The sequence below is a fragment of the Apostichopus japonicus genome, chromosome 11, assembly GCF_037975245.1.
Source record: "Apostichopus japonicus isolate 1M-3 chromosome 11, ASM3797524v1, whole genome shotgun sequence".
In the NCBI taxonomy this organism is placed as follows: domain Eukaryota; kingdom Metazoa; phylum Echinodermata; class Holothuroidea; order Aspidochirotida; family Stichopodidae; genus Apostichopus; species Apostichopus japonicus.
The window spans coordinates 17,468,611-17,492,645 of NC_092571.1; the positions used below are offsets into that span (position 1 = coordinate 17,468,611).

General features: G+C 36.4%; 1 protein-coding gene across 2 annotated transcripts in view; it reads left to right on the top strand.

The window, feature by feature from the left end:
* The first annotated feature begins 4,051 nt into the window (after positions 1–4,051).
* LOC139975657 (uncharacterized) overlaps positions 4,052–24,035 on the top strand; it is a 33,370-nt gene continuing 13,386 nt past the window's right edge. Inside the window, exons 1-2 of one of the 2 annotated variants that reach the window (XM_071983744.1) lie at positions 4,052–4,180; positions 14,111–14,680. In XM_071983744.1, the coding sequence (XP_071839845.1) occupies positions 14,338–14,680 (343 nt within the window). In that variant the 5' untranslated portion in view covers positions 4,052–4,180; positions 14,111–14,337. Of the gene's footprint in view, positions 4,181–12,121; positions 12,967–14,110; positions 14,681–24,035 lie in introns of those variants that run through there. The other variant, XM_071983745.1, reaches the window with a different exon arrangement.

Sequence of the window (24,035 nt, forward strand, 5' to 3'; positions counted from 1 at the left end):
ATATGCACTCAAAAGTGAAATCATTATTTGGTAGAATGAAGATGTTTTACTGATAAACTGAAATATGGTATTATTCAAGTAAATGTGGGACAACTCTATACTTTTGCAGTCAAGGCAGTGGAATTGTGATCTGAAGCTTGCAGGTTCGAGTCCTGACCAGATCATTGCGTTGTGTCCTTGGGCAAGGCACTTTATCTCCATTGCTTCTCTTCACCCAGGTGTTCTAAAGCTTGCAGGTTTGAGTCCTGGCCAGATCATTGCGTTGTGTCCTTGGGCAAGGCACTTTATCTCCATTGCCTCTCTTCACCCAGGTGTATAAATGGGGACCTGTGAGATAATCTGTCGTCAGTTGGGCACTGTTTAGCTGCTGCCATGTTAAGTTTGACAGGTTATTGATGACCAGGGCAATATTGTGATGTGCCTTGAGCACCGTTATCGGTGGATATGTCTGCACTTTATAAATCCTCAATATTATTACTATTAGTACTTTGAGACAAAGAACAATGTACTTATTTTTTGTACACAAATCTATTTGATCTCCAATGTGAAATCATGATTGGTAGAATGAAGATGTTTTACTGATAAACTGAAATATATTACTGATATTACTGATAAACTGATATTACTGATATTACTGATAAACTGAAATATGGTATTATTCAATATAAATGTGGGACAACTCTATACTTTTGCAGCTATTTCCAGTCACTTTGGACCAATGGAATTCTTAAACACAAAGTCTGAGCTTCCAAAAAGAAGTGTCTTTTGGACATTAGGTAACATTGTGTGTCAGTGGATACTAGTTCTCTTTATAATTACCAACCACAGAGACAGTTATTCATTTCGTGCCTGGAATTGACACGTAGGAGGGTGAGGAAGAGGGAGGGGGAGGGGGCAGGGTTAGAGAGGCTGTTTTGTATACATGTTCAAAATGTGTTGTTTGGATGTTAATTTCTGTTCTGTGACAGTTTTAACAAGGGATCCACACAGCTATAAGGGACATTTTGTTGTTGTTCAGATAAGGATTAGATCCGTCTCTGGACAAGTTTCTCCAAGTTGTTTGGTTTGGATCTTATCTTTTAGTATCGAAAACCAAAGTGTGCCATTAATTTATTTTTATACGAACGAATGTATGATAAGAATCAAACCATTCCGTATGAAAGGCTTCCATGAAAATCAGGAATAAGTCACATCTAGTATTTGCCAATAGGTATTTCAGCTGGGTTATTCTATGATAACAGGAAGGACATTTTGACTTCTGATACAGGACATATTTTAGCAAATTTTTATAAATGAAAGAAGATGACATGTGACTCTTAAATAAGTCCATATTTTTTGTCTTCTTAAAGGTTGCTTTACATAACAACTTTCATAATATTTAAACTACATATTTTAGTAATAAATAATAATAATTAAAAAAAAATCTTCTTTTTGGTAACAGAAGTTGAATTTTTATCAGCTGATTTATGATATGTTTATCACTGAAATGAGACAAAACATGCAAAATGACAAAAAAAAAAAAAACTTTTATTCTTTATATATGAACATTTTCTGCATTTTTTATTTACCACCCTTCATTGCCATGTGTGTGTTCAATCAATTGTGCAACTTGCTCAGTACTGATGAGCAATATACATATGTGTAATGAGAACAAATCATCTGTTTATCATCAATTATGAAAGCCTTAAATATATGCGCAGTATACTCATAATGTCTATTCATGTACAGTTTTGAAATTGTATTCTTTATATTTTTTTAAGAGATCCCCCTCAGTCATATTTGCAGGGCATTCATTATTTGACATACACAGTGATGAGCCCTTCAATATGTAACGCCGGGGGAAAAGATGTTCGGTGGTGACATTCCTGGGGGGTGGGGTGATGGGAGCTCCGGGTCTCTGCCGATGACGACAAGAATGGAATAGACGAATGGTTTTTGTTTTCTAGTCCATGTGTATTAAATCCACTAGCGTGTTCTCTGACACCGACTAGAGAGCTCACATAGAGATATTAAAGAAACAACTTCAATTGTGCTGCAAAAGTTGACAAAACGTAAAAGTAACATAGTGTCTTAGAACAATGGATTTCAAGTCTACCCCACGCCCTGAAGGGTCTCCCAATCTGAACGGAAAGGTTTGACCAGTTCCGGTGTCCGAATTCTAAGGCAGGCCAGCTATACCAAAAGGGCATGGCTCTACAAATATATACCAATCTTATGCAACATCCAATGGAAATCGAAGCATACAATTTCCCACAATGGACTTTGATTTGTACTTACAATATACAGAAGGTATGCACTAATTAAGCCATAATGAACCGTTTAAAATACCTTAGCCTTCCTTTCTGACTTCACTTTCTTCTCCTTTACATTGTTTTGACAGCTATGAGGGCATAATTGTGCATGACAATCAGATGGGCATGTATGTGGGGGGTGGGATGAAGAATGGAGGGGGATGGGGGCGGTGGAGTTGCCACAAGGGGTAGGCCTATATTACTTCCAGCAATCGGCCTAAAAGTGCCAATTTTCATACATTAGAAGGTCAGAAAAAAGCAGTGCCATTAAACTCTCGGCAGCCATGATCGTAGTTCTGGTTGTTCCAATGTTTAAAGTTGAATGTCTCCCACACTTCCAGATTTACACATTAATTACCAGCACCATTAGTGTAAAACTTTATGAATTGGTCAATATATATAACTAACTTTGTGATGATTGTTACAAAAGTTTACCATTAAATATTTAGTATTTGATATTTACCATTAGGTCCATTTACAATTGACAACCCCTTTAAAGGGAAGCCTCTAGCTGTTACATATAGCCCAGATAGCAAGCCACCAGTGGTCTGCCAGTGGCAATTGTCATTGGGCCTGGCAGAGGAAATTGTTGTATTATGACATATATTACCTTTGATTATTATAAGTTGTTATTTAGGGTTGCTGCCCTCTATTCTTAAGAACAGTATGTATATTTGGGTGTGCTGTTAGTGACTGCTAACTTCTACCATATTATATTGATCGACATGACAACAACACGAGATAAAGCAGAATTACACATTGTATTAAACATCTTTTGTAAGAAGATAAAAAGATAATACTTCAGAAATCACAAGCAAGCCTATGTAGATTTATCCATCGACTCACTAGCAGACCGCCACTGGCCCCATCGGTGGGCCAAAGTCGGTTCCCGAGAACTTTCCTTGACGGGGTCCCCATAACAATCAGACAACTGAACTAGAAAGAAGAGAAATTGGCAACAACTATAGCGATCATTCCTTTAACTTGTGTTCCTTTAACAGCTGATTTAATTTGTCCTTGGTCAAGTTTACAATCATATAATAGTGCGCTCAATAGCACAATTAATTGGGATCGGATCGGTCCACCAAGTTGGTATAAATGTAGGCCTTTATTCTTTTATGTTATGTCATGCTTCAAAGCACTTTAAGGGACATCATGAGCAATATGAAAATCTCTTTTTTTTTTAAGTAGATGAAGGTCATCACTATATTGAAAGAAGGGGTACCATACAACTGGATTCCATCAAAAGTGTTGTGAAAATGTTGAGATGTTTAGGCATAGTTTGTACAAAATTGTAATGAATACAGTCGCTAAGTTTCTATGCGGTTTTTTGGCCATCTAGCTTCAACAATTAATTTGAGCACAGGAAGGCAATAGATATTGTCAGGGTCAAGTCTGGTACCACTTTTATGAACTACTCTTCAAATCAATTTTTCTGCAAGGGGAGGGGCAACCTCTCACATTAGACCCCTGCACAAGTAGTGACAAGTTGACAACTTATCCTCATTTGTTCAGATAAACAATGGCAACCCTAATTTGAGTATTTTCAGCCTGATTTCCGTCATCTGGGAATTGAAACTGACCTCCGTTTCCCGGATTGGAGGGTCAAACCATGGAGGTACTTACCGTGTTTAGGCAGAGCCTATATACGGCTCTGTGTTTAGGGGGTTTTCCCATATAGTCGGTCGCTGCATAGTAAAAAATTACGCGCCAAACAGCTTACTTCATCGCTAGCCAATGGCTTGGCAGAATTTTAATGACATCATCATATGAGCCATAGAAACTGAGCAGTTGTTTGTAAGCAACCAGACAACCGCTTACCATGTTGGCTTGGTAACTGGAAAATCGCTTTACTGAGAACGAAAAATGGACTTGTAAATGAATTACAGGTAAGGTAAAATGCATAAATTATGTAATTTGTGTGTTAGTACATAACGTTATCTAGTGCGAAAGTGAGTGACAAACTTTAAATCAACATTTTGTCACCGAAAGGCACTCATTTAGCAGCCCCTGCACGAGTATGTGGTTCAGAGTACAGTTACAAATACACGTAGTGACGTAGGATAACTTACACTAGCGCTGACTTAACCTTACTAATCCTGTACTATATTACGGCTATATATTAATAGTTAGCTCTAACGTTAGACAGAGTAGGTTTGCGAAAATATAACCACTGTATGTATCATGCCCAGTACTAACGATAGCTTAAGTATCACTACACTTAGTTTATTTACAATAACACTACAATTATGTAGGCCTAACAAATGTTATAGTAATAGGTTGAGTGTACAAGTAACACGTGTACTGTAGCGTATACGGCCTACCTATACATAATCCAGTAACAACATAGTCTCACTTAGCCAAGCAAACAGTAAGGAAAGCAACAAACTCCACCTGAAACGAGAATTATACTTGTGAAGGTTAGGAGTCACACTGCCCAAATGAAGGAAAATTTCCCCATACTTCAGGCATGCACTGTTCAAGTTTACAGCTTTCATTCACTGAACGGGTGGAATAATCCATGGAAGTATTTCAAAGTACAAAATTATTGTTTCCATGTTTCACTGTGGCAATTTTGGCGAGTTCCTTTCATGCTATGAAGATTATAGTTGCGATGGAAAAGGTGGTTACAATTTTGGCTTTCGAACACTGCAACTACAAAGTTTATCACAGTGCAACTACATTTACATGTATAACACAGTAAGCAAATTTAAGCCAGTTTAGGGGACACACTAACTTAACATTCACAACCATAACAATCAGCAAGTGTTGCAACAACTTAAGTATTAGCCAGGACTTATCATCTAGGCTACTCCTGGTACCAGATCCTACTTATCTAGGCCCAAGTAATATCACTTGCTATGGTCCATTGGCATTGACCCTGACACTGTCAAATAATTTGTTAGCAAGGATGAAAATAAGCAGGGGGCAAATTGCACCCATAATTTGACAAATGTCATGTTACATTTCCAGACACTTGAGAGTGGGGAAAGCAAAATGTGAGCAAATGTATGTGTGGGGGGAGGCACAGAATGAGGGTAATGCAAAATGGTATATACTGTAAGTAACAGCCCAAACTCAGATAGGAAGCCATGTTGGTATAGGGTCCAGGGCTCCCCACAAGATTTGCAGTTGTGGCTTCATGAACGGTTCTGTGCAGCAGGTTGTCCCAAAATGTCTTGTTGGTTGATATGCCAAACTATATTCCAGGTAAAGTTGCCAATGTTTTTGGCTGAATCTGGCAAATCAAGTATCTGCATGGCCATAGACATTTCAAATCCAGTCAATCCTTATTAATATATATTATTAATATATAATGAATGCTAACCTTTCAGTTGGTCCACTATTATGTACTTGCATTATGCTGGGTGACCATAGAACTGCCCCACACTGAAGGTTTAAAGGCCATTGCCAATATTTTTCCAAAATTGGTATCTCAAATTTAATATAAATGCTATCACAATATTTCCTGGATGCTATGAAAAAGCCAAATAGACAGTGAGGAGGGTTAAAGCACATTAGACAAGTTTATGACATTAGTAGGACAGTAAGACATAAATGTGGCAATTAAATTAGCATAATGTGACCATGATTGACCATGCACTTTTTATCTTTCTACATATTTTGAGTGCGTACCTTATTGCAGTTAATGAATCCTTTATTAGTCAATGAGCCCATTTTAAATTATTGTGTATAGATAAACTACTGTAGTATCGTTTGTGTCTAAATTTCTCTGACCCACAGTTATCTGCAGGCTTGGGGCGATTACATCTGAATGTAATCGATTACGATTACGATTACTTGAGAATATATGATTATGATTACATACGATTACAGCCTAAAGTTGAAGTAATCGATTACGATTACGATTACATTGTAATGTAATCGTGATTACAATCACGATTACATTGTGGTTACTTGCACAATCCTCTGCCTATCTGTTTAATATAACTCTCTGCCGGAAAATAGGGCAATGAAATAGGGCAAAGGAAGGGCATTTACAGTATACAGACAAAATTGTGGAAGTATATCTACAATTCCTACCAGGCATTACACATTTATGCCTTAACACGTTTAAGATGTGTAACCCATAAGTCCAGTAAAAAATACAATTTAAACAGACAAAGAGTAAACAGACAAATACTAAAGTAAAACAAATGAAGATTTTCATGCAACACTATACTTTGTAAACTAATAATTTCTGCATAGCAGCAAAACTAAAAACTCTTTTACATTATAACACCAAAATAAAACTAAACAGCTTTGTACATGGGACATGGAAGGCCAAAGTAAAAGTAAATTATTTTTATCAAAAGGGGTCAACTCTGGTAAAGCAAATTCTGATCCACCAAGAGGATGGGTTATTGGACAATGGAATGTAGGCAAATTTCTGAATAACTTTTTTCCCCACAACATGAGATGAGTACAATTAACGTTTTACTAATGGACATTGAAATGTCCCGTCCGTGATGTTTTCACAAGAATTTTTATGCTAGCTGCCAATGTGTTTTGCAGTATTTCTGTATTCAAATGAGAACAATAGACTGACATAAATAGCAATGTGCTTTCAATAGCTGCTACACCTGAGCCTTGTGGCCCACTGAACATGGCAAATGGAATTATTTATCAAATTTACTTACTGAAATGAATTTAAAGGGTGTATTTTGTGAGCCTGACTGTTATTGTTTGTTAAGTATTTAATATAATAATGAAATAATTTTCTATAATCAGCACACCATGTCAACTAATGTCAACCAGTTGTGTATGCAAAAGGATTGTGAAGGCTGAGAGGCAGCATTGAACAGAATAATTCAGGTGATAAAAAATCCTTGAATATGGCGATCAAATCCCCAGTACTTCTTAGTATAAGTTTATTGTGCTAGAGAATTCTAGAAGCAGGAACACTTCTTTGGTCACACTAAAAGCCAATAGTAAGAATTAGTTTTAATCATTTCTACTAATTTTGCCCTTCTCATTCAAATTTCACTGTAATCATAAATGTAATACGATTACGATTACTTTGCCCTCGTAATCGATTACGATTACGATTACTTGGTAATTTTCACAAATGTAATCGATTACGATTACTTCAAAAAATGTAATCGATTGTAATCGATTACGATTACTGATTACGATTACCCCAAGCCTGGTTATCTGTAAAGGTCGCCAGTATTGGTCCCAAATTTTAAGCATGCTAAAAATTGCTAGAAATTTTCAAAAGTATTTTCGTCAAGGCTCGTATCCTTGATATAATTTCCAGACACAGAGGAGGGCTCAATTTAATGGACACTTAAATGTCTAATTTAAGGAAAAAGATGTGTGTTAAAATCTAGCTGAGTCACTGTGACCATATTTTAACTTTCTAGCTTGTATTGGAAGCAATATTGATGACCTCTTATTAGTCAAAGTGAGCAAACTTTGTAAATATTGAATCACAAATCTTCCCTAGGCGATCCAAATTCAAGCAACTATTCTTGTTTTTGACAAAAATCAAGTGAAAACTTATACACAAAATTGTGAATACTGGTACTGTACATTACATGTGTACACTCTTATTTTTCTCAAGTCTGTTTAATTAACAGATTACATGAACAGTAATGTAGTTAGGTATGGTATACTATATGTGATAGCCTATAATGCTATGTAGCACAAATGTTTCAAATTGTATAAATGTAATAAATTTATGAGTGATATCAGTTTACAACACTTTTATGGGTTGTCAAATATTTGGTCATGAATTATGACTGGTTTGGTAGTTTAGAACTTAAAGGGTGGTCGCTAGCCTATTTCAAAGTTGTCCAACAAGAAAACTAGAGAGGATCATATATCAGTGGTTATTCTGTAGATGATTATTACTGTGCTGTAGGTTAGTGTTGACAGGTACTGCGTAGATTAGGGTCATTCAATCCACCACCCAAGCTTGTAAAAGTTGATAAATGACCACTGCCAAGCTGCTAAAGGTAAAAGCTGTGGTCAGCATTAGGTTGTCACTTTTGTATCATTCTGAACAAGCCTTGTAGTACTCACTCATTCTTAAATACAGTAACTGAGTACCTCTCCATCGACATATTAATTGTAAGTGACAGTGTACACATGAACAACCAATTAATAGGCTTGGAATCGATGAGATGTTAGCAATTTAATCAAATTTAAAATCATTTTCTCTTTTAAATATTTATTTATTTTATTTATTTATTTTTGGGGGTTTATAATAATGTGAAGAACTTTGGTTTCCTCACAGTTAGAATAACAAACCATTGAAACTTTATGCTAAGTTGATTGTTCCTGCTTCCATATTAGTCAACTAAAACTGTACAGTAGCTGATAATATATTCAGACAACTTATCCATCCTTTAGTGAACAGGCCAACTGTTATGAATACAGTGTCACCAGATGGTGAAAAATGCGATCTATGTATGATAATGCTACTTTGAGTGAGATTTTCTCTGGAAGTAAGGTATCCTTATTAATCACAGTGTACTTACATTTTGAACGGAGATTTGAGCACAAAATCTCTTATGAATCAAAAATTTACTTTAATGCTGATTGTCACAACTGTTACCTCAAACAATAAATTGCATCATAGATTAATTAATACCTGTGGGCTGCTTTAAACATAACATGGCTTTATCGTGCAAGTCTTTCGCAGGAAATGAATTTTATCAGCTCTACCTAGTGTTATTAATTAATTACTCCAGTGAGAGTTCCTTTAATTTGTCATCCAGTTATTGGGCTAATGATGCATTGATTGAAGCTTTAAAGGGATATTCTAGTGGCAGGTAACATGACACTTATTTCAAAAGAGAATCATGTTCCACACTGTTTATTGAAACCTTATCTCAAAGAATAAAAACTTGTTGCTTATACTCAAGATACGGATGATTTTGAATAAATGCTATTTTTGGATCATACTGTACATTGAAGTTTTCTTCAAAAGCTTTTCTTTTTTATTATTATCACCATCTTGTTTTTTGTCCTTGAAACCTGATACATTCGGAATGTACTCTTAGCTGGGAATGTTCTCTGTATGTGAAATTTCATCAAAATTCAATTAGACTTTTGATGCAGAAATATGCATTTCCTCTTTGAATAAATTAGATATTATAAAAAAAAAAAAAAAAAAAGCTGAATTGTTGTAATGACATCATTCACTCTGCTGTTAACAGTTGCATTCACACAATATCACAAAATTTGACAAAATTCATATCCTCGCATGGATACAAAATGTTATGAGGATGTGGTATTTGACCAAAAGATGCAGTAAACTTCAAACGTTTCTTTATTAATAAATCTGCTTCAGCCATTGGAAATTATCACTTTGAAGGACAAGAAAAGACACTAAATCACAGTGTTGATAATTGTTACCTCAAAGAAAAGACCATCAAATGAATCTTTTTAGATATTTACCATGAAGGACCTTGTATCATTACAAATGCAACTACTGTAGCTACAGTAGCTGTTGACCACAAATGTATAGCAGCCTATGACAAGTTCTTTCACAATGTTACCAAAACTAACTTTAGCATTACAGGAAAGTGACTCACTGAATAAGGTTGCACTGCAAGTAAACCCCCTTCCCTTCCCCAACCCCTATAATTTTTGTTTTACGACATGCAGTTTACCAAACAAGAAATTAATTATTCCAGTCGGTTCTCAATATTTGGTCACTTAGACACAATAATTCATATACAGTATTTCAAGTATTAAAGACAGTTTGAAGACAGTTTCACTGCATGCAATCCAATTTTCTAATTTAAAAAAAAAAATTCACATCATTATTGTTATAAATTAAAAATTATATCAAACATAAGATTACACTAGATGCTGCAAAATTATACTGCAGAAGTCCATTGCCTTTCCAAAGTTAATTTAGGTAATGTTTTGTAGTCATGGTCCTACATACAACTTATTTATTTGTTTCTTTTTGTTTTTTGTGACCACACAGAATGTTTTGCCTGCATGCTCTCCCATGGGAATTTCCCCATGGATGCAAAACATTCATGACCTGTTTATCCAGAGGCAAAGACCTTGCCTACTGGCAGTCACCAGGGAGCAATTAATTTTATTGTTTATTATAGTGATGAGTCATGTACAGTATGAAACGAACCAGTAGAAATCGTGACTGTACAGCAGGGGTGAAATGCAACTACTGATATGGGCATAGCTCTGTTTTTTAGGGTACCCTGTGGCTTCTAAAAGTTGACAAGAGTTTAATTTTCCCATCAGTTTTATACCTTTAGCCTTCTAACATTTAATACTCTGCAAGATTCTCTACCAGGTCAAGGAACTTGAAAAAAAAAATGGCAACCTTATTTTTTGCAACTTGGACATGTGTGGATGTCTCATATTTGGTCCTAGTTCAAATAAATTTGTAAGGTCAAATAAAGTACTTAAAAAAACCTCTCAAAAGGATAATTTACTGACAGAACCAGTCGAAAGTTGATACAGTGGGGTGGCGATGGGGGCTATGGAGGTGGCTGCAGAGGGTAGAGTGAAGTGTGAGGGGGAGTTTTCAGAAACTTTTGTATTTTGAGTAAATTTTTCTCAATAAGAATGCTTGAATGATGCTCCCATGTTGTTTAAATAAAAACTAATGCAAAAGAATGAAATACTTTCAGATTGATGGAAAGAACAAGGGATTTAATCCTGATCACTAGTCTTGTAATAAAACAATTGTTGGGATGGGGGGGGGGGGGGTGGGGGAGTGATGAGAAATGACAATTTTTCTCTAGTTCTCCAATGGAACAGAATTGTTAACGTATTCAATGTGACAATGTTTCCAAAAGGAAACGGGGGAAAAAACTGGGAGGTTAAAATATTATGGAAGAAATACAATAGGTCAAATTGGATAAAATCAAAATAAGTCAAGATGGTGATATAAAAAGTAACATAGAAACGGTTTTTTGTTTTGTACGGTATTAAATCACCTCTGCAATAATGTTTATTAGGCTAGCGTTGCATTACACAACAACTGAGGCATTTTATACAAATATTTCCCTGAGAAAAATTAAAAGTAGATTTGTGGTTCCTAACACAGCGGTGCATTCTGCTGCAGATTGCTATTGAGAAAAGCAAATTAAAAAAAGATTTTGCTTGGAGATAACGACGTAAAATGGAGAGAGCAAGAGCGTTGACTTATAAAATTGGCAAGAATCGAGAAAGTTGACAGGTCTGCTAAAGGTTATAGTAGATGTTTGGCACCTTGCTTTTCATGTACTTGTATGTACAGTCTTACAATCAGACAGTGATTGGTTTGGAAATTTGGGATATGGTTCTTTTCTAGTACCACAATGTTTCAGTGAAATAATTTTCAAGAAAAGTCACCAAAGACATAGCATGAGGAATAAAACCGAAAAAGCTTTATAAACTGATTGTCTCTCCTCAGTCCTCTTACATCCAGACTCTAACCATATATGATGATCATAAAGATGTTTCTTGAGAACTGTTTATCACAAACTGTGAAATATTCTAAACCGCTCAAAGCTAGCTTCCTCCTACCATGGAGGTAAAAACAGACTGTTTTACCTCCATGCTCCTACCTAACCTGTTGCAAATGGGAGGAAAATGTGACCTTTTTTAAGGGTTCCCTCTTTCACTCTGTGTTTGTCACTCTCTTTTCATAAATCTGTTACTTCCATCTTTCATCAAAGAGCTTCTGTAATCTTATCAACTCTCCAGTTCCACACTATTCAGTTTGTTCATCCATGCACAGATTTCACTCCTCCTCGAATCTGTATCCACAGCAGCATCATCAGTCTTTTACACACATCTGTGACTCTTCTCATTTTTTTTTACCTCATCAACTCAACAAGACAGAACAGAGGCTTTCCTTTCTCATCAAAACAAACTGCTTTTGTGGTTTTTCACTTCCACACAGCAGCTTGACTCAGCAACAACTCCTCCAGCCGAGCTGGGGAGATTATTACCAACAAGGACTGTTGATCCAAGCATCTACATACAAACCTACTGTCTGTGTAGTAGATGATATTAACTGTGCCAAGTACAACTGACATTTATCCAACAGGTACATTATTTGACCAGTCGGCGTCATATTGTAACAGCTTTCGTATCTGTCCGATGGAAGCCAGCAGCTGAAGAAGAAAAATTCTAAACACAATTTTGTAGAAGAAAACAAACCAGAGCTCCCCAGTCTCCTGTTCGATTTTGCAATCGGGTGTCGCCTTTTGGAGAATAAATTCGCCAATAGAATCTAAATTGCTGTAGATCAAAGTTGTTTACGTTCGGCGTTCATATTTCATCTCAATGACAGGGAAAGCTGGCTGAGTTGCAGCTCTGTGGCTGGGTTGAGTCAAGTGGAGTTACAGTGCTGTAATGTACTGTTCTAATCTTGTATATAGTTAGGGAAGAAATATAGTAGTGTCTGGTTGTTAGACATTTTCTCTGGATGTTTTCATTTTTTCATGTTTGTGTTTGAAAGTACTGTGGATCGGAAGGAATGTGGTGGAAAATTTCTTTTCTTTCTTGATTTCATGGAAAGTGATTGTTACATTTAAGTGACATTTAGACATCTTTCTTTAAAAAGAAAATTCTTGCTTTCTCAAATAATGTGAACCTCATTCTCATGAATGGTGTTGGATTTAACTGAATGTTTTCGAGAAAGGACTTCTTTTTTATCTTGAATCTGCGACCAGAGGACTATTAAAGTGGCAGTCAGGTAAAATAACTAATATAAGGAATTAAAATTTAAAAAATAAGTATTTCAGTTCTTCCTGTGATAATGAAGGAATCTTTTTTAATTTTCTTATGAAAAGAGGATTACAGACAGATTTATGAAATTTATGAAAGATGTCTAAAATGCTTGGTATTATATTATAGGTTTGACATGTTGTTCTACAAGTTATGTGGCAAAAGACATTGCATTCAACATTGTATATATACGGTATGTTCTGCATATGTGAAATAATAGTTGTAATAATAATAGTAAATAATATTAGTGGATTTATATAGCGCTGAATCAGAAACATGAAGTAGCTGCACTCTGGGCGCTTCACAGAACAAGTTAATCACAGTCAAAAGTAAAAAAAGGATCTTATACTAACATATTCTTTGAAAATGAGGGTAAATTAGAAATTTTAAAATTGGCTCTTCATACAGTCTAGCCAGACTTTCATGTAGACAGTTGGAGTTTAATTAAATGTCCGTAATTAGTCTTTATCTGTATATAGAGGAATACCTTCTCTTCACTGTACCTGAAGGATGTCTCTAGTAATTAAGATAAGACAATAGACCTATTGTCTTCATACATACAGTACTCTACAAGACTCAAACAGACTGGTTTTACTGATGTTGCTCTGCAAGGCTAATTGAACCTTACCAATCCATTGTAAACAGTTAATTATCAAACAATAAAGTCTTAGCATTGGCCTATTGAGCTACTTGAGAATAATCATATATATGTGAAAGGAATACATTTCAAATTTCTTTTATGGGCGATAAACTAATATATTTTGCTGTTCTCCCACTATACCTCTACCTCCAATCGACTTTAGGCACCCTCCCTCATCTACCCAAAATATTAAAGCAGTAATTGTCTTACATCTGGGACATAGCTCACTGAAAATCTCCTCGGATGAGAACCGACATGTTTCTTGCATGAATGAATAGGTACATATTGATGACAGATTAATACCTGTAGGCCTATTATCACCTAGTTAGATGGAACTATCTAACTTGGAAGTCTTTAAGATTTTGTAACTCCTTGGAATCAAGGTGGTGGTGCATTGTTTAAGTGGCCTTTTTTGTACCATTTTGAAAAAATGTCTGTTTTAAGATCTCTACAACTTATGGTTTCCACACAGACTGGCTCACAATAGCATGAAAGCACTGCACACCAACAGTAAGTCTAAGAAGAATACTCCGAGACTAGAAATATTTTGCAGACAGATGGCGGTTCTCCGGTCTTAAAGATACAGCCACGGATATTACAGCAGCCATTTACGACAACAGCCCGTCATTCTTCAAACCCAAAGCAGACACTTGAGGTTTTCACAAGCTCAGGCAGTAATTCAAGGATGTGAAATTGTGGATGGCTGCCAAGCAAACTTTATCCAGCAAGAGAGGTCCCCCCGCCCCTCTCAGCAGTTCCAGTTCTTCGTCAGAGGGCGAGGGGTCAGACCACGAGGATGTGCCTCCTTCGCCATGTAGCAGCACGGCTAGTGGACCCACTTACGAGAGACCCCCCGGTTTCCAATTCCACGGGCAAGAAATTGTCGCGACCAAACCGAGAAATGTCTCGACCAAATCTGGGGCCAAATTAAAGAAACGGATCAAGCGACATCCTGTCGAAAATGGGTCGTTACGACAAGGCCTGAATCGGGAAGACGAGATTACACTCGCATCGGCAGCATCCAAACCAAAGACCAAGAAAGGTAGGTCATACTGATTCTTCTTGATGGGGTCAGAGGTGAAAGAGAGAGGAAGAGGGTGGGGGGGGGGGGAGGGGAGCAGTGTGATTGATCAAGGAGGGAAAGGAATTGCTACATTTGTGAGTCATGTCAAGTCAGTTTTGCTACCGAAATCCAAAACGTGGCAAAATTAAGACATCAGCTACCTCAGAGACTTGCTAGTCAAACAGTTGAATATTCCTGTTTAGACCACTAATATGCAGTCTTTCATGATATTAAAGAGAAAGTGCTATGGAAGCATCCGGTTGGGACAATAAGGCTTGAGCAGTATTACACAATTTTAGCCACTTGCTTTCAAAATGGAAGTGCTTAAAAATTCTACTTGATAGCTAAGTTTAAGTAACCACAGTTGGTATTTCCTGAATTACAGCACCTGTAGGTCAGTTTACTGTAATAGCTTACTGGAGCAGCCTAGTGATATATTTGCTGAAAATAAGCAGGAACATACAGGAATAAATGGTACAGAAGGTACACAAGTCTTGCCAAATGTTGAAGTAACATTTGTTATTGGACTTATCATGTGTTTATCCTCTCAACTGGCAGAAAATGCAAGTTCCTTTTATTCTACTGGCAAACATAACCTGCCCCCCCCCCCTCTGCTATGTCTAAAGGAAGTGTAGGGTGAAGGGTTAAATATCTTTGGCAGGGATGAAACAAGTGGCAAGAGTTGTGATGGCTGAAAGGTTTACAAAAGTTGATATAATAACTAGAGTCTGCCTTTGACATAGTTAAAACCCCCTTCATGAATGTCTGTTCTTTATTTCCATTCTGTACAGTATGTATCATGCAATACTTTATGTATAAAGACACATAGTATGTACAGCTTATTAAGTTATTTCTCTATGCCCTAGATGTACTACTATACATGCTGTTGCAAGAATTAATGCCAAACCAGTGGGGGGAAGAAAGAAAAAAGAATTCTGCTTAATATTTGTCTTGAATCACCTTCTGTCTTACTGTATACAGTATAATTGTAAATTTTTCTGCCTTGCTCCATTCGTGAAATCATCCTTAACTCTTGCAATAAGTGTGGAATCATTTTCAGTTTCAATATCAGGGCATCTCGCCCGAGATTAAATCCCAAAGTTTCCAGGGCTCGCTCAATTAGTGTGGTGGCTTTGTACAGTTTAGTACTTATATACTGTAGTTCTGAACTCTTGTGTTTTCATGACATTCATGAATTGCGGGAATGTCTGTTCTCCTGGGAATAAATGTCAATCAGCGACGGTAAAATGTCTTTATGAAAAAAAAAATCTCGAAAATAGATCCCCGAAACCCCAACTGGCCACGACAATGACGAGTTGGGATTAGGATTGCTTCAATTCATCTGTTATCAGAAGATACATGTCGGTAGTACTCAAATCTTGGCCGCTGTTGCAAGCAAGCAGCAATATATCCGAAATGATATGGACATTACTGTATTACTGTGTTTGGTGTAGAGCTCAGTAAGTGCATATGTTATAGTAGGCACAGTACAGTATAAAATGTGATATTACATTTTCTTGCTAGAATGTTCTGCAATAAACAGATTAAGTGAGCAGCCTACAGGTTTTGGCGGCCATGTAATATTAGTATGTAATGAATAAATGGTATAGTACTGTAGATATGAAGGGAAAATTATAGAGAGAGAGTTTGTAGGCTGGATTCTGGAACTAAAATGTGAATTATGCAAATTATTAAAATATATATATATATATATTCAAAATTCAAAATTTAACTGCACAAATTGCATTTATAAATGCACTCCAGATGATCAATGAATGAATGTGGTAAAAATTTTGAATCTGTTCAGGGCTGTTTTTGTATGTCTGATTAAATTTGGTCAATGGAAAAAGAATCATGTGTTTCATCTGCTCAATCCCAGTAACGTGAAAGCAAAAGGAAATTTATGACACAAACACATTAAGCTCGCGCCTAGTCATACAAAATACTAGACTTTAGACTTGCCTTAAAATAGATGAAAATATCAGTCAATGTCAGTCAGGTCAGTAAGTTATAATTCTTCTTGAATTTTCTCAATTAATCATTGTAATTATCCTTCTCCCGCATAAGCTCTTTGTTTCTTATTATTTGTTGTTTTTTACAATTTCTTTTTTCATCTTGTAATCCTATACGGCTGCCATTGATATATCGTCAGGAGCGAGGATGATTACCTCCCAACCTTTTCCACTTTATGAGCATGGTTGCCGTGGCAACATATCTTCCCAATCTTGTATGTCACTGTGTGATGAAGCAACTAATGGATTTAAATTCAGAAAGACTATAACACAATCCGACCGTGCATGCGGTAATACTCTAATACAAATTATTCCTTTTGAAGTTTTTGATGAAAAATTAACGAAACGAACAGTTGGGGGACATTTCGGTGATGAATTTTTCATCTGCCCCGCAGTTTGATGAATAACTTCATTAACGAAACGTCTGTGAACTAGGTTGAATTGGCTTTGGAATATCGCTTGCAGCAAACTCTTTCATTACAATCGAGGTGGTTGGCACAGTTTTAAGTCAAAAGGGGCAGTAAGAGGGGTACAGTTAAGACTTCTATAATATTACATGATTAAATGTATTTCTTTCTGAGGTCTAGCCATAATTGCATAGAACGATGTTATGCTGTTGGAAAATTTGTATCCTCCTCCCCCTCCCCACTCCCCCACCCTGCCTTCCCTTTCAAGACGTCATGGAGGGGTAAGCCACATTTCCCGCCACTCAAAAGTTTTCGTGGTCGTATCTGAACCAAAACAGTTGTTTCCAAGTCACAGAGTGTAGAAGTACTGGAGATTTGTTTCCATTTCATAATGTATGTATTCAAGAATATTAGTCTAAACTAAAAGACAACTCGGGTCCAAATAAGAATGTTTTGGACTGAACTACGATGTGCTGTGTAAGTACTACTAATAAGGGCAAGACTCTCATCTGACAAGTTTTTGCCATCTCCTTACAACCATGCCTTAGTTTACCAACAGTTTGATACTTTTTTGCTCACGACCTGTCTCCTCACAAAAACTGCACTCTGGCTGTCTTGTGTTAAGATTAACTCAGATACAAACCGTTTAGCATGGTTGGAAAAAAAGCAAATACAAATACACTGAGAAGTGTATGCTTACAAAGTTACTTTATAGTTACTAAGTACTGTGAGACAAACTTGTGTTTAATAGGATATTACTGTACATAATGAGCAAACTTTAAAAAGCTACTTTCATCATTGTAGCATAAATTATTGCAAAATCTTAGAAACTGTAAATTGTGTTAAATGTTAAACAGATTGCATAAATATATACAATTGATGTATGTGATGATTTTTATGGAGTAAAAAGGCTCCCAGAGAATAGATAATTTCCCTTGCTTGTCTGTTGTATATATAGTTTGGGCACTTATTTGCATTCCCTGTTGACTGAAAAATCTCATGGAGGAAAGAACTTATTGAGCACTGTACCTTCAATCTTATCTGTCTGTCTGTCTGTCTGTGGTACTGACAAGTCTTAAGTTTCCAGTGGATATTCTGCAATTTTCTGAAATTTGCTTCTTGGAACGGGAGATGTTCATGAATTATGCATAAGTGTTAAAGACAGATATTGGTTACACATTTGTGATGCACAGTGATAGAGCTAACTTTGTCATTCTCGAATCGATGATCGGTAACCTGAAGGGATTGAGAAATCTGTGCAGGGGTTTACGGATCCAAAGTATTCTGGATATTTAAATCAACACTCAGAGCTTTCTCTTTGCCCTTTTGGCCTTGAGGTAGCTGGTTGCCATCGGTTACCATATTTTTTACTTCTCACCAGATTCACTTAGTTACTTGTCCAATGTGTTACTCAATGTTAACTGAAGAGACACAATGTAGTATTGTAGTAAGTACTTTAGCTTGTAGTGTTAAGGACAGCTAAGGCTTCTTTCCCAATCATTTGAAAAGTCAAGTGAGATGGCAAAAGTCAAGTCTAGGCAAGGTACTTTTGAAGAAAATTATAATTTTTAAGAAAATCTGGAGATAGAGACCTCAGTCCCCCACATCAAGTCTGTGATCATATGATCATGAGGATGTTACATCGACAGGGTATCACACAATCGCTCGGAGTGAACAAATTCCAAACGTGATCTAACCCTAGGCAAGGTATCGTGCTGCCATGATGAAAGCATCGCGTTCTTCAAGGCAGCGTGTTGGAAAACCAGGAACAGTAGTATAGAAAGAGTTCTAAGAATGTAAAATCCATATCTGCACAAGTTTGCTCAGCATACATACCACGAAGACAAAATACATCAATAAACATCCTAATAGACAGAGGTGCATCCTGAAAGAAAAATTGATTCATAATTGCGCCATATTTGAGAGCAACATAGAACAATAGTGAAGACAGCCACAGAGGGAGATCCATGCATGGAGTGGAGAGTTGGTCCATTGTTTCACTCTTAGTAAACAATAAAGAGAAGTCCAAATTCAAGTCTTGAAACTAATAGTGTAAACAATTATGTAAAGGATAGTTGAGTTTACTGTAAGTCACTTAGTGAGTGAGTTTCATGCTACTATTAACTACAGGAATCACAAAGCGCATATAGTTTTACTCAATAGCAATTCATTTTACATATATGCACAAATATGATACTGCAGAGATTCTGCCCCACCGCTATGAACTGCCCTATAAATAGCACTATAGGTGTCACAACTAGCAATCCATTGTTGATTCCTGGAATAGATGTATACAGGAGATACATAAGATAACATTATGACATAAGACTATGTGACTAAATTTTTATCCCCACATTTCACACGAAAATGCACTAAAAAAAGACACCAATTTGTGACATGAAATGACCACCAAATTGGACCTATACTACTGCTTTAAGGTTGCCAAAATACAGACCTCTCCTGATTGAAATCTATAGACATGACATGACTCTACCTAATATCAAATGATGAGACGTGTGAACTTGCAGAGAAGAAAAATATGGACCACCAAATGTGTGATGATGTTCGTAACGGGCGGTGTCTATATATGTTACGAACATCATATGCCTCAGAATATCCCTGAGAACAAGATCATTTCCATTTAAACAGGTATGACTGTATAGCATTCACTCCCAACTACTAAACAGGGGGACAAATATTATTGGGGACCGTGCATATTTTGCGTAGCAGTAACTCACTCAATGATGTTCGTAACGGTGTCTAGTCTGTTACGAACATCATCGCTTGTTGCAATGCTATTTAAATTCCTCCACACAGATACAGAAGGGGTGTATATATTTTTAATATGTACCACCTATTGTGGTCTCCTGAATAACATTGCAAAATTGGTACATGAAAGCCATGCATGTTACATACGAGTGACTTTGGTTGTGGTGTCTAATGACAAACCATGCATTGTGTCTTGTTACGAACATCATCCATTTTGGAATACTGTTGAGAAATTCATCTCAACTCATTCATTTGGAGGCACCCATTGCATCCCTCAATATTCTCTATTGGTTCATTCCAATTGCCACCATTTCAGTGCTGCAGAAACAATGTTCACGTTATGAGTATGATGTTCGTAACGGTGTCATCTTGTCAATGTGATCATAATGTACTATAGATGAATTTTGCAGGTGATTGCCCAAGGTTGATGGACTGTATTGAGATATTTGACTTTGGTATGATGTCGGAATCATTGCTAAATATAAACTAGATGTTAGGCCCCATCAAAATCCCACAAAACTGGCAACTGGGGGAGAGCAAACCATGCATGGTGTCTTGTTACGAACATCATCAATGCTGGAATACCGCTGGGAAAAATATCTCAACTCAATGATTTGGCGGCACCATATTGCTTCCCTCAGTAGGATGAGAGTAATGTGCTCAAAATGGGTTGGTATAATCCCATTGCTACCCCTTCCAGTGCTGCAGAAAAAATGTGCAAGTTATGTGGATGATGTTTGTAACGGTGTCAACTTGTCACGATGATTGTGATGTACTATAAATGCAGGTGACTTTCTAATGTTGATGGGGATATTTGAAGTAAGTATGGCTTCAACATCAAATCCCAAAAACATGGTTATATTCGGACAGGAAACCACACAGTGAGAGCTCCATGAAAGACACCATGTTACAAACATCATTCACTCAGAGCAAACCTGGACCATGAATTTCAGTTGTAATTTTCTCAACTGTCTGAAGTCCAGTTATCTTCTGCTTTTCAATTTTATGTTCACAAGTTAGTAGAGTTACAAATAAACTTGGTAGTTGTAGTATTTGAGTTATTTCATTTTTTAGGTGTTATGTCACAATTCCTGTTGCAGTCTCATATTTGTGCTTGTATAACACAGTGCAGTGGAGATTTTTTTGCACCCAACACAGTTGCAACTTGCAACAAGCTGGTGTTTTGTTCAATCACATGATGGCTATAACATACTGTAGCTCTAAATGATATGAAACTTCATCACTTTTCAGATTGATAGCTTGAAAAGGAAGAGGGTGATGGGTGTTGACCCATCAGAGGAGAGTCAAAGGGAGTACCCAGTGCTAAATAGTCTTTAGTAGAATCTAGACAGGTACAGTACTGTACAAGTATTGCCGAGAGGATGGTATGCAGTTTTCATATTACCATATGTACACATTAACATTTACAATTTCGAGGAAGCAATAAACCTTGCGCTAGATCGTGATACGTGGCGGAGGTTAATCACTGAGCATGTCGGATAGACGAGACTCAACTTACTACTACTACTACTAACATGCCAAATCGAATGAATAAACGCCAAATAATGTACAGTATCTGCATACATGATTCATCGCATGTACGATGTAGTGTACAGAACTCTCGTCTTCCTAACCACATGTACATCCTTCATCAAATCGATTCCTCACCTGAGATGTTCAAATCTTGGTATTCTGAGTCTGAGAGAAAACCTCAAGAAGAGGCCGTTTAATGACGAGTTGCTCACTACCAATCTAATACTAATTACACAATACTAGGAAGCAAACCAATCAATAAAAAGCTTTTATCCTGCAAAACAGAGCACAAATACAAGCTGTTGCCGTGGTAACTGTTGTACAGTGTAGCATGCACAGTTAAATTTTCATTCGATGAAAGAGCTGTCATCTGTCTCAAGTATCAATAAAGTGTGTTTGTTAATTTGTTGACAATCTTTTAATATTGGAAAGCTCTTCAAAATTGCCTTTTTGTTTGGTAAAAGAAGACAGGCAAGTTATATGGTGGTACTGCATGTATTCGACAAGTCATGTGATCTGGACATCCAAAGTTGCTTAAACAAGCAAAGTTCTACATTTATGCTGCAGTTTGGAGCGATTAATTTAATATCTGGTATTGCATACTGCAATATGCTGTGCAAAGGCAAAGGTGTACAGTATATATAGCAGTGCTGTCTGCAACATTGTCCTTTTCTTCAGAATGGGAAACTAAATTTATGAACCTCAAATCTGTTACATTAAATGAAACTTGCAACATTTTTCACAGTTGGCTGGTATAGTTTACAGTATAGTATTTCCCATTTAAAGCTTTCCATTTACTGTATGCTGCTTAAAGGTTTTAAAGATGCTGGTCCAGTTCGAACAATAGATCGATCCAATGTACAGATCACAAATTTTGATGATGAATATTCAATGGCAGCCATTGTTACCAAACAGACATATTGAATGCGATATGAATATTCATGACTAAAGTAGCATCTTGCCTTATTACCACAGTTAGGATTAATTTAAGGAAATATCCTTTAGAAAAAAAGTTTACTTCCCTAAACAAAAGAACAAACTTCCTACTCACATGTCTTTAACGATGAAGAAGGCTTGTGAGTCCTAGCGAGGGTGTTAATAATTGGGTGAGTATTTCAGCTAGTTACTGTAGGGACAATCTTCCATTGCTAATACCACTGTTATGTATACTGAACTCTCCTATAATGCTTCAAAGCACTTGTACTGACAGTTCGAACAGTGCTGAGTGGTACTTAATTCATTCAATTATTAACTGCAAAGTCCCCAAATAACTTTCTCCAATTTTGTGAATGGATCTTTTTTGATGAAAAACGAAAAATTTGTTCACAATTAGTCTTGTATACAAAGTTATTCAAGTAAGTTTTAAAAGTAAGTTTTTCTGAAAAATATTGATTAGATTTATCAGTGACAGTTATCCATTTTACTGTGCTATTCTGTACTGTATGTACACAGGCCTCAGTCTATGCAGAATATGCTGCCTATTTTACTGTTCTATATAATGTAATTTGTAACTTAAAAACAGGGACTAGCAACTCGCAAGACAAAAGGGTGGTGCCAAGGACGCCAGTGACAATATTATGACACATTATGACATTTTACTAAGATACTATTAACAAAGGCATAGTAACTATTTGTCAGCTGAGCAGCTGGTGACCTAACCCTGGTTTTTAAGGTGTTCCCCATTAATACCGAAGCGAAGTCATCCTACTACACACTCATAGAAACAACGTTAACATCTTGCCGGCATAATTCAATCAATTTCCGAGCACATCTATCGCAGAGCTCAACAAACGCCCCACCCATAAAAGCCTGTGTTTTCTACTCGGCTTCATTTCCGCTTGGTTTCTAATGAGATATTTCTTTTGACTGTGTAAATGGAAGTCTTCTTCGATCACCAAAGTTATGTTGAATTTCGTCAATGTCATTATGAATCATACTTTGGCCATTGCTCTGCGTAGTATTCTGGTATATATAAATGAAAATCGTATATATATATATATATACATTTATATATATATACAGTATATATATATATATATATACATATTTTTTTTAAAAAGCTTTTAATAAATGCTGTAAATTGCCAATATTCCAGGGTATTTTGCTCCTTTTTTCGGGGCAAGGAGAATCGGCAGTACTTGGGCAATTAAAGACAATTTAAAACGCAGTGTCTTATATGGGGAAAAAAATTGTTAGTTTAAGAATGCGATGATAATCTTACTGACGTTACTGTGTAAACTATTTTAAAGATGACTTCATTTCAGTAACTGGCTTTTAATCAGTCCAACAGTATTTTGATGGACTAAAAATGGGTCATTCCTATTATTTTCCTATTTTACAAAATTTCATGATTTCGTTTATGGTTACTAACATGGGCTATCATGTGAGTAGATTATTCGATCTACCTGTGCGGTTTGTTATGGTATCTTAAATCTTTTGTATGCACTAGTGTGTTTGTATGTTTGTTTGTTACCTAATTATTACAACTACTGTCGTTCATTAATTCCGTGTTTCCAATTACTACAGATCCAAGGCCGAAATGTCCCAGAATATGACTTTGGTATCATTAAAAGCTTAAATATATACTTCACAGTGTACTGTAGTACAGTACAT